Below are 17,579 nucleotides of genomic sequence, written 5' to 3' on the forward strand. Positions count from 1 at the left end.
TTTGTTTATTGTGTGTGTTTTTATAATTGGACTTTAAAAACTAACTTTATAACTAACTTTATCATGATATGTGATTAATCTGGCCTTCGTGAGTGAGTTTCTTGTCTTTACTTTAACAGTAAGAAAATATGTTTTAATAAATAAGAAATGTCATTTTCAATTATTGCAAGGCTTTTTCGTTAAGGCTCTATAAATTCCAACTGGGGTTAAAAACTGGCAAGAGGCAAAACAACACCAGGAAACATTATATAAAATGTAATAAATAAATATAATAATAATGATAAAAATATTTATTTGAACATGCAGTTAGCTACATATATGATTTATTGCAGTGCATGCAAATAATGCAGCAAAATACACTACAAAACAAGAGATGAACTATCGCAACAACAAAAAACAATGAGGAGAAATACGTGCTCGTTCCGTGCTTTAGTTTGGTGTTTAGCATTATAAACGTAGGCTAAATAGCAAAAATGATATTGTATAGCCATGAAAAAGTGTTCTTACAAAACGCGCATGCAAAGCATTTTAACCTATTATGTGAAGAATGTAAACAATTGTGCATCTAAACAAGGCATATGATCATTCGGCTTTATTACCTTAGAAATAATATATCAAAAAAGAGCTGGAAAACACACAAGAATTTGCAATCCAATCGCTGGTTCCAAAGCGGAGCGAACCTATGAATATGCATGTATGCCCCGCCCATTGGGACAGTTTTTCACGTGGACAGAATTTCACACAACAACGGAAAATGGCGTGAAAACACCGGCAGCGGTAGCAACAAGTCTTCACCCCACTAATGTAAATCGGGCTTCGAGATAACAACAACTAACCTGTCTTGTATGTAAAACAACATCTCTTGAGAAACAACCGCTTTCAGTCAGTCTCCTTCTCTTCCACTGTAAACTTCAAACACGAAGTTAAGCGGCAGCCTCACTCTGATTGGTTATGTTTACATGCTGAAGGTGGGACTTACATTATCATTGGCTACCTCTGATTTTTGTCACTGACTGAACTGAATAATTTAAAAACTGTGGGGACAGAATTAGATTTTTGGAAAACTTTTTTCACAAAATCATTTTAATCTGTGGTTTTCATTAAAATCTTAGCCATTTAAAGACGTAATTTATATAATCCGCGCCACTAGAGGGCGCCAGATCAAATCAATAACAATGACGTAGATTAATGATGCTCTGAAGCAGCGTGGACTGATGGGATTTGTTGTCTTTAACTCAAACGCTGATGGCCATCAATCCGACGGGAACGAGAAATCATGTTTCACATGAGGTAAAGTAATCAAGTTTTATAAATGTTGTGTTTGATGACATCATTTTTTTCATTATGTAAGGTTTCATGTAATGTTCAAAACGCAATTGTTAGTCATAGATGTTACAGTATTAGTCCAATACGATGGTTTGTTAACAGCACAGAATTAAGTGTTCAGATGAACAAACTTACCATAAAAAAGCGAGTGGCCCAACAGACGCTATTACTTTTGCATTTGTCCACAACACTGTTGTCATGTGGTTTTTACGTCAGTAAAGGCGGAAACAAAGGGTAACGTAGATATTAACGTCATTTACAGGCGACTGCAGTGCCCCGTGTCACTGTTTAAGGCAGCAATTTTCTCATAATTTACAAGTAGTTGAAAACATTATCGATATTGTTAGTAATCAGCTGGACAAAATATATAACACCGGACTAGTGGTTTTTGGATATTTTACTGCAAATATCTTACAAATTGTACCTTTAACTAATATATATTACATATTATAGAAAAAAAGGGGGCCAGTATATTATAATTTCAGGATTTTGTGGGGCCTTCCAGGCAGTGGCGACGGCCCTGGCCATATAGGTATACGTGTACATTTGGTACCGTTATGTACATGTGAAGTACTAATATGCATTCCTTGCTACCAATATGTACCTCTGAGGTACTAATGTGAACTCTGTAAGTGCAAACGTGTACTTTTTGAAGGGGCACCGCCCTAGTGACAGCTAGAAACAATTTTTTGACTATTTTATCTGATAGTGCAGTGGTTTCAATCTTGTCCCAGGGGACCCACTGCTCTGCATATTTTGTATGTCTCCCTTAACTGAAACACCCAGTTCTGTTCATGGATCTCCCCCTTAATGAGCTGATGATCTGAATCAGGTGTGTTAGATAAGGGAGACATGCAAAATGTGCAGAGCAGTGGGACCCCTGTGAACAGTTTGAAAATTACTGTGATAGTGTACACTGTAAAAAATGAGGTTGAATTAACAAAAAGTCCATATTTAACCCAAACGTGTATTGAAACAAGCAAGCATTGTGGGTTAAAACAAACTAGCATATGAAAATTAAATCACAACGGTTGGGTTTTTTCCATATTTTACCCAACGATAGGTTTAAACAACCCAGCATTATTTAAAGATGTATGATGGTAATTGCTATTAATAAAACGGGCGTAAAAAAATATCGTTACATGTGAGCAGTGTTGGGGGTACGCATTACAAGTAACGTGCATTACGTAATAATATTACTTTTCTGAAGTAACGAGTACAGTAACGCAATACATTTTAAACGTACACATTAATTTTTGAGTTACTTTAAAAAAAGCAATGTAAGTTACTAACGTAGTCACATAGAATTATGCACTCTATGCGTACACGCCTGTGTGGAAATAGTTTGATTCAAAAACTGACATGGCAGGTCAGAGCTCGACATTTTTGTGATGAAATATGCAATTTCTGAATACAGAACTTTTCAGTCATAAAAAACACCTGCAAGGCCTGAAAGAGATCAAGCTTCAGCCGAGAAAAAACGCAAAAGTAAGTAAAAAGTAACTTGAGCATTACTTTCCATAAAAGTAACTAAGTAACATTTTTCTGTGGCCCTGCTACGGACTGTCTTTTTCCGTGGCATTCTCACGGATTGGTTACTCAGCGATTTTGTCCTATTTGCTTACCATTTTCACTTCGGTTTAGGGTTAGATTTACATAAAATGACATCCCTACCCAAACCCAACTCTAACCCCAACAGCAGGCGACAATTGTTTAAAGTTCAGAAAATATAAAAGAATAAATCAGAAAAAAATAGTATAAACCAATAGTTAAAGTGACATACTAACGCAAACACCAAATCTAACCTTAAGTCGAAGCGAAAATGGTTTGAAAATAGGAAAAAGCAGTTGAGTAACCGGTCCGTAAGAATGCCACGGAAAAAGACAGTCCGTAGGAGGGCCACGGAAAAATGCGAAGATCCGTGAAAATGCCACGGAAAAATTAGCAAAAAATTCTGTGACTATCCCACGGAACTTTTGTGAGATCAGGCTGTTATAATCCATTACTTTTAAAAGTAACTTTCCCCAACACTGCATGTGAGTACTGTGATATATGCTCAGCAGTACTACAAAGATTCCAAAATATCCAATTACACAACAACCGGAGGGGGGGGGGGGAGTGGTATACAATATGAAACATCGCATTTAAAAGAAAAATCATACAAGATTCATGGCAGTTGTTTCGTTTGGAGTTTACATCCCAACTATTAGATAGCATTCTTCTCCTCTTTGAACTTGAACAATGACAGGAAGTACTAGCAGAGGGACGTGCATTTTTTTGGCAAGGTGTGCACATGGTGGTGTGTTTTTAATGACAGCTTTCCTAAAATTATATCCTAATATATTCCTAAAACAAAAAATATCCCATTATAATGCCTTGCTTTACAGTACCGCAATCTATTGCATCAGTGCATTGCAATGGCAGTATCATGATAAGTATCGTATTGCAAAATTCTAAGAATCGAAAATTTAACCAAATCGAGGATTTGGAGAATCGTGACACCCCTGTAATGCATAATGGGTACCCTTTAATGAACAGTTTAAGAAATAATTATTTGGAACCAATACAGATGCGGTAAAAATCTGGTTGTTTTGAAAGTAGGCGTGTGGATTGATCAAAGGCTTCTTTAGAAATCCACTAAAGACTTCCTCCCACGACCACATATAGTGTATGAAAAAGTAACAGTACATCTCCAGAAGGAACGGTTCATCATACAAACTCCGACTTAGCCTGGTAAATTACAAGAGAAATGAGAAAAACATTTTGATTTGCTACAATCTGATTACCCGCTGACAGCTCATACAATAGAAGGAAGTGCTTGCGAAAACAAGTGAACACTTGTACTGTAGACTTATTGTGGGAAAACTGTGAGATACAAAAGGCAAAAACGACAAAACATTAGAAAACAACAAATATAGTACGCCACACACAGCAAGCATTTGTATATTAAACAGTATTCAAACATGACTTCAATCGGTGATGTGTATCTAAGTCACTAATGAATCTGTTTGGAATCTTGAATAGTTGAAGCTTTCTGCATGGCCTCAGGAGGACAGCCTAAAAAACATGCTTAGACTTGCAGAAGGATTCTTCAAAAATGCAATACTTGCCTACAGCCTGGAGATTCCTACTGATGCTTGCTGAACGTTTAATCTACATTCAGAAATAAAGTCTAACCTAGAAAGATAAGACTCAAAAGATGCTTCTCCAAATTTGGCAAAGTGAATGCTCTTCAGGGAAGCTAAAATCATGCAGCTTACAGCCCAGGATGTAGTTTTATCTGTTTATTAAAGCGTCCCTCAGACATGTAAACCATCCCAAACATATCCTCAAAAAGTCCCGCTTCTTTAAACGTATTAAACAGACAGACACGAAGACAACTCGGGCTTGGAGAGACAACGTTCCCTGTATAGTTAACAGATTAAACGGTTAGTGAATCATTGTCATCTTTAACAGAGGCTTTAGAGGCAAACAAACATGAAACCGTCGCCCAGAACGAATGCTCTGGGAAATTCAGAAAACGTCTCCAGATCTTCTAGTTGTAGATTAATAGACGAAAGCTTCATCGCAGTAAAGACGTGTAGCACTGTTGCGGTGTGATTTCATCATCGCCTCGGCTTTATTCAGGGTGTGGAGGAAACATGCTGACTGAGAGATGGGCATCATGGAAAGATGAAGAGTGCACCAGGCAGCTCTGGAGCTCTATGTTTTTGGTTTGGAGTGCTAAACGTGTGTTCAAGCTTGGAGATATACTAAAACTACAGCCCTATAGATGTGACACGCATGTGATTTCAACTTGCAAGAAAGGCTTACGCAAAGAAACATGTCCCAACCAGATATGCTTGGCAGTTCTGGGTTTTGAAAGTGTATTCAAGTCTCTGACTGAAGTTGACAACCAATCTAAACTAATTTAAGTCTATAATGTAATTCAGGATTTCAACGTTAAAAAAGTAGACTAAACGGTAGTTACTATAATAATTTTAACCTACACTGCAAAAAAATTCCTTGTTGCCCTAATTTTTTTAAGCTTAATCAACTTGAATTTACAATTTATTTCAATTTTGTTGACTAGTGAAGAGTTAAAGTTGAATTAGCTTAAGTTATATATAAACAATAAAGTTAAATTAGCTATTAGTTATTTTAACTTTATTTGTATCATTTATAGCAACTCCTTATTAGTCCAGATCAAATAAATTGTAATTGTAATTTTTCATAAATTAAACTTAGATTTTTTTTGCAATTTAATGTTTAAGTTTAAACTTGAATTAACAATAAATTTTTTAAAATACCATTCAACTTTTTTATTTATTTATAGCAACTCCTCACTAGTTAAGAAATGTGAAATGACTTGTCACTGTAGTTTAAACTTAAAAATTTAAAGGGACACTCCACTTTTTCCCCTAGAGTAAAACATTTGATTTTTACCATTTTGAATTCCATTCAGCCGATCTCTGGGTCTGGTGGTACCACTTTTAGCATAGCTTAGCATAATCCATTGAATCTGATTAGACCATTAGCAATGCACACACAAATAACCAAAGAGTTTCGAAAGTGCAACAAGGGATTTTAATAGTGTAGCTTTGAGTCAAAAAGTGACAAACCTAGCCAATGGGTTACATTAACCCATAAATATTTATATTTGATTCAAGAATGGGTTTAAACAACCCAGCATTTTGAGTTCGAACAACCCAGCATACAAAAGGTTCACTTACGACCCGACGGGTTGGGTTTGTCCATTGAACCAACACTGGGTTGAAAATAATCAATTTTGGAGCGTAATGTATAGGAAAATGTAGGTGGCGAGATTATTTCCCATCCGTTTAATAATTCATAAAGCAAAAATGAGTAAAGTAATAGCTGAAAACTCCCACTATGCTTTCCTTCTGTTTTGCTTGTTTGTTTTGTGACTTTTAAATTATTCTCACACTCTAAAAATTAAAATAGCGCAGCTGCTGGGCTAAATAAACCCAGAAAAGGCATGACCCAATAATGGGTTAAAACACTGCAGTATTTTGAGTTGAAACACCCCAGCATAGGTTAAATTACAACCCAATGAGTGTACAGTATCACCAATTTCCACCTTATGAAAAATGTGATATGCATATTTGCTTAAAAGCACTATATTATTAACATTCGGATTACAATCCTACTATTTCTACAATCAGTATTGCTAATCTAATTGCATTCTTTATCTGTACATTTAAAAAAAAAGTTGCTAACCAACCCTTGGCTATGTATACAGTGTTGGACTTGATGAGACTATTTCCAGTGCACTTTTGTATTGCTGTTCTTGTGTTGCTATAGTTGCTTCTATTGTTTACCTCATTTGGACAAAAGCGTCTGCTAAATGACTTAATGTAAATGTAAATTTAATCGATATGCTACATATTAAGAAAAAAATACACATGCCTGTTAGCGTAATAAAGATAACAGTTGAAAACCTGCAGACGATTGTTTCCCCAGTTGGTAACGCTAATGCATATTTTGCAATAATACCATGCATTTCACATGCATACGATGCACAACTGTGAAAAAGTGCGAAATAAATTTTAAATGAATTGTGAAAACATTTGTTCATGCAACTTCACAAACAGGATTTTAAAGGAACCAAGATACTTCTGTTTGCTTTGTTTGTTTAGTCATGAGATTAATAAGTATTACAATTAAACTTCCTTGTTATTCATTTACTGAGGACAATGTGTATATGCATACAAGCTGCTTATAATTATTATAAATACATCAAACAAACACAGTCCAGTAAAGGCATCCGATCGATAAATCACAACTAAATGGAAAATAAGAGCCGAACAGATGACAGCTAAATAATTCAACTCATCTTTACAACGGCGCTCAGGTAGAGCGTTGGCTTCTCATTTTACCAGATAAAAGCATGTCATTTCTAATGACCTTTTAATTTTTTATCCTTTAACAATAACAAGCTGTCAGAGAGATAATTATATCTGATCGGACCGAGCCTGCTGTTTGTTGTCACTGCATTATTTATTCGCTGCATTTGACAATGAAGTTATACGGGCCACCGGAGGGACACAGGGTCACGCTTCAGTCACAAAGACAATACACAGAGATGGATTTTACCAAACTTTAACTCTTCATTCTCAGCAGATAAACTCAAAATGAGTTTAAGACACACAAATAGTTTAAATTCTGGACCTTTAAAAACTTTGTACTGATGAACCAAGAATCCAACAAGTTGATCTGAAAACTAAATGTAACATCTATATGTTTATGGACAAAGGTTCTCCAATAGATGCTTTTACTAAACTCTTTAACATGTGTAGTGGAAATGATTTAATGTCACAGATTTCCACAAAACGCCAAACTTATAGGCAAATTAAAAACCTTCTTGCATTCCCACAAAAAACATGCTGGCACAATGCTAAGGTGATTTTTGTGTACACTGCTTTTTAGTTGCCAGGTGGTTGCTTTTTACACTGTTTATACTTTGTTCCTCTGTGGTACATATTGCGATAGTAGAAATACTGGATGACTTCATCAGAGGACTTAAAAATTTACTTCTGCCTTGCATTTCTTGTAAAGTGCATCGATTTCTTACAGAGACATCTGTGATTCCTTTCAACCATTTTAAACTGTTCTTATATAGTCTGGCAAAGGTATACAAAATGCCCTATTGTGACTACTGCAGATCTATGCATTGCGATGTCAATACAAAAACACACACACACACACACGATAAATTGTGCAGCCCTAGCCTGATAACCCTACAGTTATGATTCAGGCCCATCCTTTAATGCCAGTCTACAGCATTTTAACAGTAACCATAAGTATAAAGACATGTATTATAGTGACACTTGCTATAGCAAACACCACTAATACGAGAAATTAGACGGACACCTATCTGACCATTGAGGAAGGCAGATTTAACAAAAATAATCTCTTGTGAATATAAACAGAAGTAATGGTTTTATGCCTCATTGAGTTATGTAAAACAAACTTCAGATCAACAGGAGATTAGTTTCTCTTTTAACAAACTACAGTACACTAATATTTATTGTACACTAAACTAATGCCAAACCACTTAAAGCTGTCAGAGATAATGTATAAACATCCCATCATAGACAAACTTAGAAATGTAATCTCTGGTTTAAAATAGAGCAACTATCTTATCTTCTGCTCTAGCATAATAATAATATGTGTGAAACTAAGTGTAACAAACGTTTGCAAATTTAATACTCAGCTGGATCATTAAGATAAGAGAAAGGAAAAAGGATCAAAACCTGTTGATTAGGAAAATTAGGTGTGGGCCGATTCCAATACCTGGGATCAGGCCGATCCAGACCTTTTTTTGCTGGATCGGGTATCGGACTAACGGGGCTGATCCAAATCCGATACTGTGCGTTACTACTGTCATGCTATATAAAAGCAGCATAAACATTTTTATACACTATATTCCAAGTCTTTGGTTATTTTTTAGCGCTAATAGTCTAATCTGATTCAATAGATTTTGCTAAACTATGCTAAAAGTGGTAGCGCCAGACCCGGAGATCAGCTGAATGGATTCCAAAACGGTAAGAATCAAATGTTTAACTCTAGGGGAGATGGAAAATGAGCATATTTTTAAAAAAGTGGAGTGTCCCTTTAATCAACTTGAATTTATAATTCATTCCAACTTTCTTGACTAGAGAAGAGTTTAAAAAAAAGTTGAATTAGCTTAATTTATTTTCACTTTATTTGTATAATTTATAGCAACTCCTTACTAGTCAAGTTGAAATAAATTGTAATTTCCCACTGATTAAACTTAGAAATTTAAGTGCAACAAGGATTTTTTTTGCACTTTAATGTTTAAGTTTAAACAACTTGAATTAAAAATAAAGTTGTACAAGACCATTCAACTTTATTTTTTATTTTTTATTTATAACAACTCTCCACTAGTCTTCACTAATATGTGTGAAACTAAGTGTAACAAATTTGCTGTTTTAATATTCAGCTGGATCATTAAGATAAAAAAAGAAAAATGATCAAAACCTGTTGCTTAGGAAATTTCACTGTCAGAAAAAAATTTGTCAAAATTTTGAAGACTGGTGAAGAGTTGATATAAATAAAAAAATAAAGTTGAATGGTCAAATGGTCAAAAAAATTGTCAAAAATATGAATACTAGCGAAAAGTTGGTATAAAAAAAGTTCAATGGTCGTATGGTCAAAAAAAAATCAAAATTTTGAAGACTAGTGAAGAGTTACAAATAAAATAAAAGTTGAATGGTCTTTTACAACTTTTTGGGTCGATCCAATACTTGGGATCGGGTATCGGCCGATGGAGACCTTTTTTGCTGGATCGGGTATTGGACTAACAGGGCTGATCCAAATCCGATACTGTGTGTTACTACTGTCATGCTATATAAAAGTACAATAAACATTTTATACACTATATTCAATGTCTTCCTAATATATTTCACAGTCTTATGCGAAAAACAAATATGAAGATATTTAAGGTCACAAAACTGAATGTTGTGGTTAATGTACTGGACTAGCAGTGAATTAAACTCAGAAAAACCAGGATCGGAACGGTATCAGCTAATACTTCGAAATTCAGGTATCGAAATCGGATTGGTAAGGAAAAAAGGGGTACCAACCCACCCCTAGTCCAAATATGTACCCAAGCCTGTCACTAGGGCTGCACTCTTTTAAAAAGTAAACCATTGCACCCTAAAAAAATTTATATTACATATTGGTACCAAATGTATACATATCTGTATATAATGGTACATATTAGGATCTTTTAAAAAAGTACAGTCCCATTGACAGCTTCAGTACATACTTTGAGCATTTTTTCTAACAGTGCATCAAAAATGTACATAAACATGTTTCAAATAATAAAAAACAACTGTGGTATACATGTACTGTAATGAATAAAAAGCCAGTTCTCACCAGGAAATAAAACACACAGCTCGATTTTGGATGTGCAGTAAAGTTGTCAAGTCCAAGCCAAAACTTTCTCAGAGTAAGGAACTAAAACAAAAACTCTCCCTCATGCTGTGTATGAACACCAAACCCTCTCACTCCTTCAACCCTTTGCTTAAAACTCACAAGCACTATCTCACTTCCTGGGCTTTTCAGGACTGACTGTCGATTCCCTGACCCTTGACCTCTGGCATCGCACCGTCGGGATTCTTACCGTAAGCGTCCTTCGGTGACACTGCAGTGTGTGTAGATCTAGTGAGCAATCCAGACACTCCTTTTTCAAGCGGAGACCACAAAAAGTCCAGCGTATGTCTCCTCCTCTTTGTCTCCTCCTTCTTTCAGCTTCTCCTCAGCTTTCCATCTGCTCTCACTTTGCGCTGATGGGAAACAGAGCAAAGACATCCAGTTTAGACTCATTCACACGAGCAAGCACATACACGATAAGCAAAAGAGGCGGGCAAGCTCGGGTTACTCCTGTGACCCTTTATCTTTACGAATTTGCTTGGTTTTCCTGTGTAGCGAACACAGACTTTCTCAAACTTCTGCTTAGTTCACCGCACCTCTCTCTCTCTCTCTCTCTCGCTCTCTCTCTCTGTGTGTGTGTGTGTGTCTCTCGCCCACTACTAGTAAAGTATTGATTTCCTGCACACCAAAAAAGGAAGAGACTTTTTTTTCCCTCTCATTCCTTCAGCCACTGTCAGAGAACAGCAGCACTGAGCGTGTTTCTCTACACTCACCACAAGGCCACACACACATTACTCTAAACTAAGACACACGGCCTTTTATTTTGTTAATGCAGTCAGTGCCATTAATACAGTAAACTAACACTACCCTGCCTTTAACATTTATTGTATCCATATACTGTATATAGCCCCTGAAACATTGCTAAATCAGCCACCACAAACAGAAAACCATGAAAATTGGGTTTCACTTCCATTTTGTTGATGAAAAAGTAAAAAATAGACATGACAGCTCTTATCTGATAACACATACGCAATCTGCACATGGATGCATGGCAAACTTTATATAAGTAGAATCTGTTATAGATCATCTTATAAACAGAAAACGCAGAAGACGTGCGCTTCTTCCAACTTCTTTCTAAACACAGTCATTCATGTGCAATGTACACAAACATATACAACGTGTGCACATTAAGTAAACAATGTGTCTAATTCCCAAATATTTATAAAAGATTTCATGCTTAACCTAAAATAAAAACTAGCTCATGTTTTACCGTAAAGTTATCCTAGACATGTGCAGCTTTCTTATTTCAGGCAAACACAGTCTGAGTTATATTAAATAATATCATGGCTCCAAAAGTGCATCCATCCATACATCCAAACTAGGGCTGTCAAAAGATTAATCACGATTAATTGCATACAAAATTAAAGTTAGTTTTTTATGATATGTGTATGTGCAATTATTGTGTGTAATTATTTTGTATGTGCACGTACATGTATGCATGTATGTATTTAAGAAACATTTGCATGTATATATTAATATTTATTTAAATTTGAATATATTTTTATATTAGATATAAATAATTAAAAATACATAAATAAAACCATTCTTAAATGTATACATACATTATATAAGTCTCATAAGTAAATTGAGACTTTAACCAGACAAGGTTTTTTTATATATATATATATATATATATATATATATATAAAAAACCTTGTCTGGTTAAAGTCTCAATTTACTTATGAGACTTGGGGCTCTATCATACAAGTGGCGCAATGCAGCGCAATGCGCAACGCAAGTGTCTTTTGCTAGTTTAAACCCTGCGCAATTATCATTTTCACGTTTATTGCCACGGTATTTAAATAGCAAATGCAAATAGCAAATATGGGTCACATATATATATTACACATGTTAAGTCAATGCAAAGATTCTGCGGCGCGGTACGCGAATGGCGTGGAATGCGTGGTAGACGCGGCGCGGACGGGGCGTTCCACCCGAATTGAGTGTTGCCGCGGGAAACGCGCGAGTTGAAAAATCTGAACTTCCGCGGATTTCCGCGCCCCATTAACCAATCAGGACCTTGCTGTAGTAGTGACATGATTACAGGAAGCGAGCGGAGTCTCAGCGGAGTCGCGGTAGCACCTCCAATGACGCAAAATTTCCGAGTGAAAGTCTCGAATGACTAGAATTTCATACGTGGTTTTCACGAGCGAATGAAGCGAGTAAACTCAAATGTTCAAGCATCCAACTACGTGCGAATATCGCGCTTTTGACGCCTCTACCATGTTTGGTGTGAAAGCAGCATAATGCTGCGTTTACACCAGCCGCGTTTCAGGCGTCAAAATCGCGTCTACCGTGCCTAGTTTGCCGCTTGAAAAGTTTGAATGCATTCGCACGTCTAGGGCGAAGTAGACGCGCAGAAAAAGCAAGCATTTGACGCGCGTCACTGGTGAAATCTCTTTCTTGTGGGAGGGGCAAGTGCTATGCGGTTTTCTGTTTGCAAGATGGCTGATGTTGATTGTGCATTTATCGAGAGAGTTACCGGTTTGTATTTGGTCATCTTACTATAGGGGGAAAATAGTAAAAAAAACGGCGGGAATGCAGCGGGTCGATAAACGTCACGTGACTCAAAGTGAAATGTGTATTTACAACTAACCAGGTTGCCCAGTGTCCTCGCTGACACTCTTCCAAGCGAGGTCCTTTTAACTCCTGTCTCTATAGAAATAAAAACTTGTATTGTATAGCTCTGGGTAACTGCTCACGGACAATATCAAGCGTTCCTTCATGTTGAATGAGTGGCTCCGGGCAGGGCTGCCACCACAGCAGCAAGCAGGCTCCTGATTGGTTAACGCGGCGCGTTAATCCGCCAAAGTTCAAATTTTTCAACTCAGGCGTCAGCCGCAAAATCACGTCAAACGCAAAATGCACAAATAGCACCATTCGCGCGTACCACGCCAGACTCTCAATTTGCGCAAATTAGACGCGCGGAATCGCGTCTACTGCGCCGCACTAAAAGCCTCATTCGCACCGCCAGACCTCCAGACTCGCGTCAACGCGTCTTCAAATTGACTTAACATTGAAATCACTCGTGCTTGACGCCTCTACCGCGGCTGGTGTAAACGCAGCATAAGAGCTGTCCAAACTGAAAACAATTTGCACTGACATATCTTAAATACATCAGTACCCTTTGTTTTGTCTCAAAATGTACACAAGTAATGTTTTTAGTAAGGCATGTTTGTTAAAACTAGTTATATTTCCTAATTAAACTAAGGCCTAGTCCTGGTTTAAACTAATCCCTGTCTGGGAAACCGCACCTTAATAACTGTATGGATAAGTTTTTGATGGATGGAAGCACATTTTTTGAGCTTTAAAAATGGGGCACTATCCAATGCCATTATAGCTAAAAAGAAGCAGGATATTATTTAATATAACTCTGAAAAGACGAAGGTCATAAACACCTAGGATGGCTTGAGGGTGAGTATAATATGGGCTCATTTTTATTTAGTGGTGAACTATTACTTTAACCATGTTAAATTAAACAACAACAAGTAAACAAGGATGTAATTAAATATATCAACACCTAGTGATAACCTAAAACTCCCCCGAAATGTGGAAGTGAAAAAAGCTGAACACGATGTGGCTCAAAATAGCTTTAGTTACATGACATATATCACACAAAATATTTCACTTGTCTCCCAAATTAAATTAAGGAACCCTAAACACCATCAAATGAGCATCTAACAACATTGAGGACTTGCATGTAATAGAACAACTGGTCTTACCTCTGTTCATATGACTTTTTTAAATGGTCACATCATTTAAGGCAGGGAATAAAATGGCCTGGTGATTCTGAACAACAGGTACAGCTGGACCTGCCATATACCTGGATCAGGTTTCTCTAGAGGAACATCTACAGTATAGAGACTGACATGTTAAATATACAAAAAAAAAAAAAAAACAGAACGGAGGAAGTGATTCAAAATGAACAACCAGTAAAACCACAATATCTGTCATGCATGCACAAAATATAAACTTACTCAATAATCTAAAAATCTCTGATCACTGTACAGTATCTGTAGCTTTCATTGTATGGGCAGCACAAAAAGTCATGGGTTCAACCCTGGGCCTCATCCATGTAACGTATACCTTAAATGCACTGTAAGTCACTAAAAGCATCTGCCAAATGCATTAATGCAAATATATCTCAAGACAGACACTTAAAGAAGCAAAAACTTTCCTTACACCATACTGATATACTTCAGATTAAATTGACTGTAAAGATGTCCAAGGTAAACATAACTTATCTACAATTTTTATTTAAAATGGGAATGTTTGTCGCAGCTAAACTAAACTAGCTGCTATGATGCTAAAGTGTTTTGAGATTTTTATAGGACATTTATTAATATCTGAGTCTTTGGGTGGTTATCGTTTTATTGACACAAGCTAAGAGACAAAACAGATCAGGGGCACCATGCACTTCCAGTTTTTTTTTTCTACTATGGAAGTCTATGGTGCCCCAGATCTGCTTTGATACATTCTTTAAATTTGTTCCTTTGTGTTCAGCAGAACAAACAATTTGGAACAACTTAAGAGTGACTAAATGATGACAGAATTAAAAAATTTTGGTGAACTATATCTTTAAGTTCCTATGATATTCTGGAAAATTGATAAGGCTCAGGCCTGTACTGCAGTATATGTCTATAGGATAATTTTAGCCAGAAATTTAAGTTTATAATGAATATTTAGAAATTTAATAAAATATACTTATACATTGTAAGGCCCGTTAAAGGAAAACACCACAGTTTTTCAATATTTTACTATGTTCTTACCTCAACTTCGACGAATTAATAGACCGTTACATGAGTAGTTACACAAGTAAGTATGGTGGCACAAAATAAAACGTGGCAATTTTTTGCGACCGAGGTCGAAGTGCTGCAAACTAAGTGCTCTTCTGCCATACAATAAAGTTCTCATTTTTTATCCACTTAAAAAAATCCCTGTTTTGCTTTGTGCCATCATACTTACTCTTGTAACTACTCATGTAACAGTCTTTAAATAGGGAAAACATGGAAGTGTTTGCTGGCTTCTAAATTAATCCCTGTTTGGATCCTAAGGAATGAATAGGGCTAGGCTAAATGCTAACACATTCACGACACACTGTACACCGATTAAGTGCATTCATTGAAAAAAGATAGGTATGTATTATTTTGTCTAAGTTGAGGTAAAAACATAGTAAAATATTGAAAACGGTGGTGTTTGCCTTTAAAAAAGAGTAGTCAAATCCCATGTTCAGTGGTTCACAGCACAAATCACATTAAATGAGCTACTCGTTTAAAATTTAGTACAAAATGCGAACAAACGTACAAATAATACAAAAAAAAAATTTCATAAACATTTTATAAATAAAGTTTTAAATACATAAATAGCTTTTCACTTATTGACAATACATACATAAAGTTGCTTACAATAAATAGGCCTACAAGGGAATCTACTTTACAGAAAGTGTGCATCTGTTTGGTTGTGCATAAACAACAACAACACCAAAAACTATTACAGCTCAAAATGTTAGCATACAACTACTTGGCACAAGGTAAACAAAGTTTCATATCTCCCTTCTTATTGGCTGGCACTGGTTGGTCTATAGATGTTAAGTATGTACTATTGTTTTTAGGCTATTTGTAAACAAATAAAGCTGCTCGAAATTAAATGGAAAAATCTGAGCACATCACAGATACCTTTAAAGTCAAACAAAGATGATGAACGACAGGTATTACAAAGATAATTTTCAGGAATTACATTAGGAATGAGAATATGTGTATCTATCAGTATGTTTACATGGACACCGGTATGCAAAAAAAAAAACTTCTTATTTTAGCATCTTATCGTATTTTTCGGTCTATAAGCCACGGTTTGTTTCATAACTTGGCTGGTGCTGCGTCTTACAGTCAGGTGCGTCTAATTTTGACATTTATGAGGCAAGAGACAACATTACCGTCTATAGCCGCAAGAGTCCGCCATATGCTGCTTCTGTAATTATGTAATTCAATGGATTCTGTAATGTGGAATGAAGAGTATGCAAACTTCACGCTAGTTGGCTTGTTCGGTTAATTTAGCCTATTCACGTTACAGGTAAGTTCTTTATGCTATGGTTTATCGTTTAAATAACTGATAATATTACTTTTAACGTAAAGACATCTATTCAGCCTGCTCTTCTGTCTGCTATTGTCTAGTTGAATAACTTGCCTTTTCCAGATTATATGTCTGTTCTGCGGCTTGGATTTTGTGAAATAAATTTCTAAATAAACACAACGTATAGTGCACTTCAACTTATATATATATATATATACGCATTTTTGAATGATGCGGCTTATAGTCCGGAAAGTACGGTAAACATACTCTAAACATACTCCCTTAAACAACGTGGAAACTTAAGTGTTTACAGTACGTCTGCGAATGAAGACCTTAAAAAAATGTCAAAAACATTTTTGTTTAGCGCATGTGAGTTTAATCAATCAAAGTTGGGCAGCCAAGAACTGTAATAATTTAAATAGCTCTTGTTAGACCACTCCCCCTTTGTAAAGACTCCTCCCACTCAAAGGCCACAAGGAACAGTGTGGAATGAGCTACAAGACTTGTGCTTTGGCAACAACTTTGTATCATAAAACCGAAATGCGTCTTGCGCATGCACATTTTCCGTAATGTCTCCAATGCCATTGCAAAGTGCTTTAAACATTCTTCAATAAATTCTCACAACTTGCAGATTTATAAAAGCACTTCCTCCAGTCCAGATGATCATCGTGATGCACACAGCCAGTCAAACAGTTACGTACCTCTTAAGGCTTTGAATAAATATGCACAATTTTAGAAACAGTGTGGGTCCTTGTAGTCAGTTCCAAAATACCAAAGTGTCTTCATCTCCCCTCCTCGACAGGCCGGGTCTCAGATTTAAGTCTGACAAACTCTTTGGCGACCTCATCGCTCGAGCGCTGAGAGAGGATTCGTAGTACTGTGGTTCCGGTTTCATCCATATTAATACAGGGACCAAGCGGACACCAGCACACGCAGCTTTTCCGGTCCGCCACATCACGCAGTTGCAGTACCGCAATCCCGACCACCCGGTCTGCCCGGCCGAAACAGTAATCCTTCACCGTTATCTGAACCTCATAGCAGTCCAGATTCACACCTTTACCCATCACACTGAAATGTACATATACAAGCAAGATTAGCTGTTATGTTGCAAACTAACCTTCATTTGAATGATGCAAGACTTGCCTGCCTTACATTGGGCTCCTGATCATCCAGTCTGGTTTATGCTACGGTAATGACTGGATGCATGTACGTTATCCTTTATT

The 17,579-nt window shown here is 36.5% G+C and overlaps 2 protein-coding genes across 8 annotated transcripts in view; both read right to left on the reverse strand.

Moving 5' to 3' along the window:
* Positions 1 to 10,831, reverse strand: part of atp8b5a (ATPase phospholipid transporting 8B5a) — a 40,887-nt gene extending 30,056 nt beyond the window's left edge. Inside the window, exon 1 of one of the 2 annotated variants that reach the window (XM_065250778.2) lies at positions 10,478 to 10,831. The gene's annotated coding sequence lies outside the window, so the exon portion shown is untranslated. Of the gene's footprint in view, positions 1 to 10,230 lie in introns of both variants that reach the window. The other variant, XM_065250777.2, reaches the window with a different exon arrangement.
* Positions 10,832 to 15,610: 4,779 nt separating this feature from the next.
* unc13ba (unc-13 homolog Ba (C. elegans)) overlaps positions 15,611 to 17,579 on the reverse strand; it is a 101,894-nt gene continuing 99,925 nt past the window's right edge. For all 6 annotated transcript variants that reach the window (XM_065250786.1, XM_065250785.2, XM_065250784.2 and 3 more), the window contains one exon: positions 15,611 to 17,424. In XM_065250786.1, the coding sequence (XP_065106858.1) occupies positions 17,139 to 17,424 (286 nt within the window). In that variant the 3' untranslated portion in view covers positions 15,611 to 17,138. The remainder of the gene's footprint in view (positions 17,425 to 17,579) is intronic.

This window comes from Paramisgurnus dabryanus, chromosome 5 (genome assembly GCF_030506205.2).
Source record: "Paramisgurnus dabryanus chromosome 5, PD_genome_1.1, whole genome shotgun sequence".
NCBI classification, from domain to species: Eukaryota; Metazoa; Chordata; class Actinopteri; order Cypriniformes; family Cobitidae; genus Paramisgurnus; species Paramisgurnus dabryanus.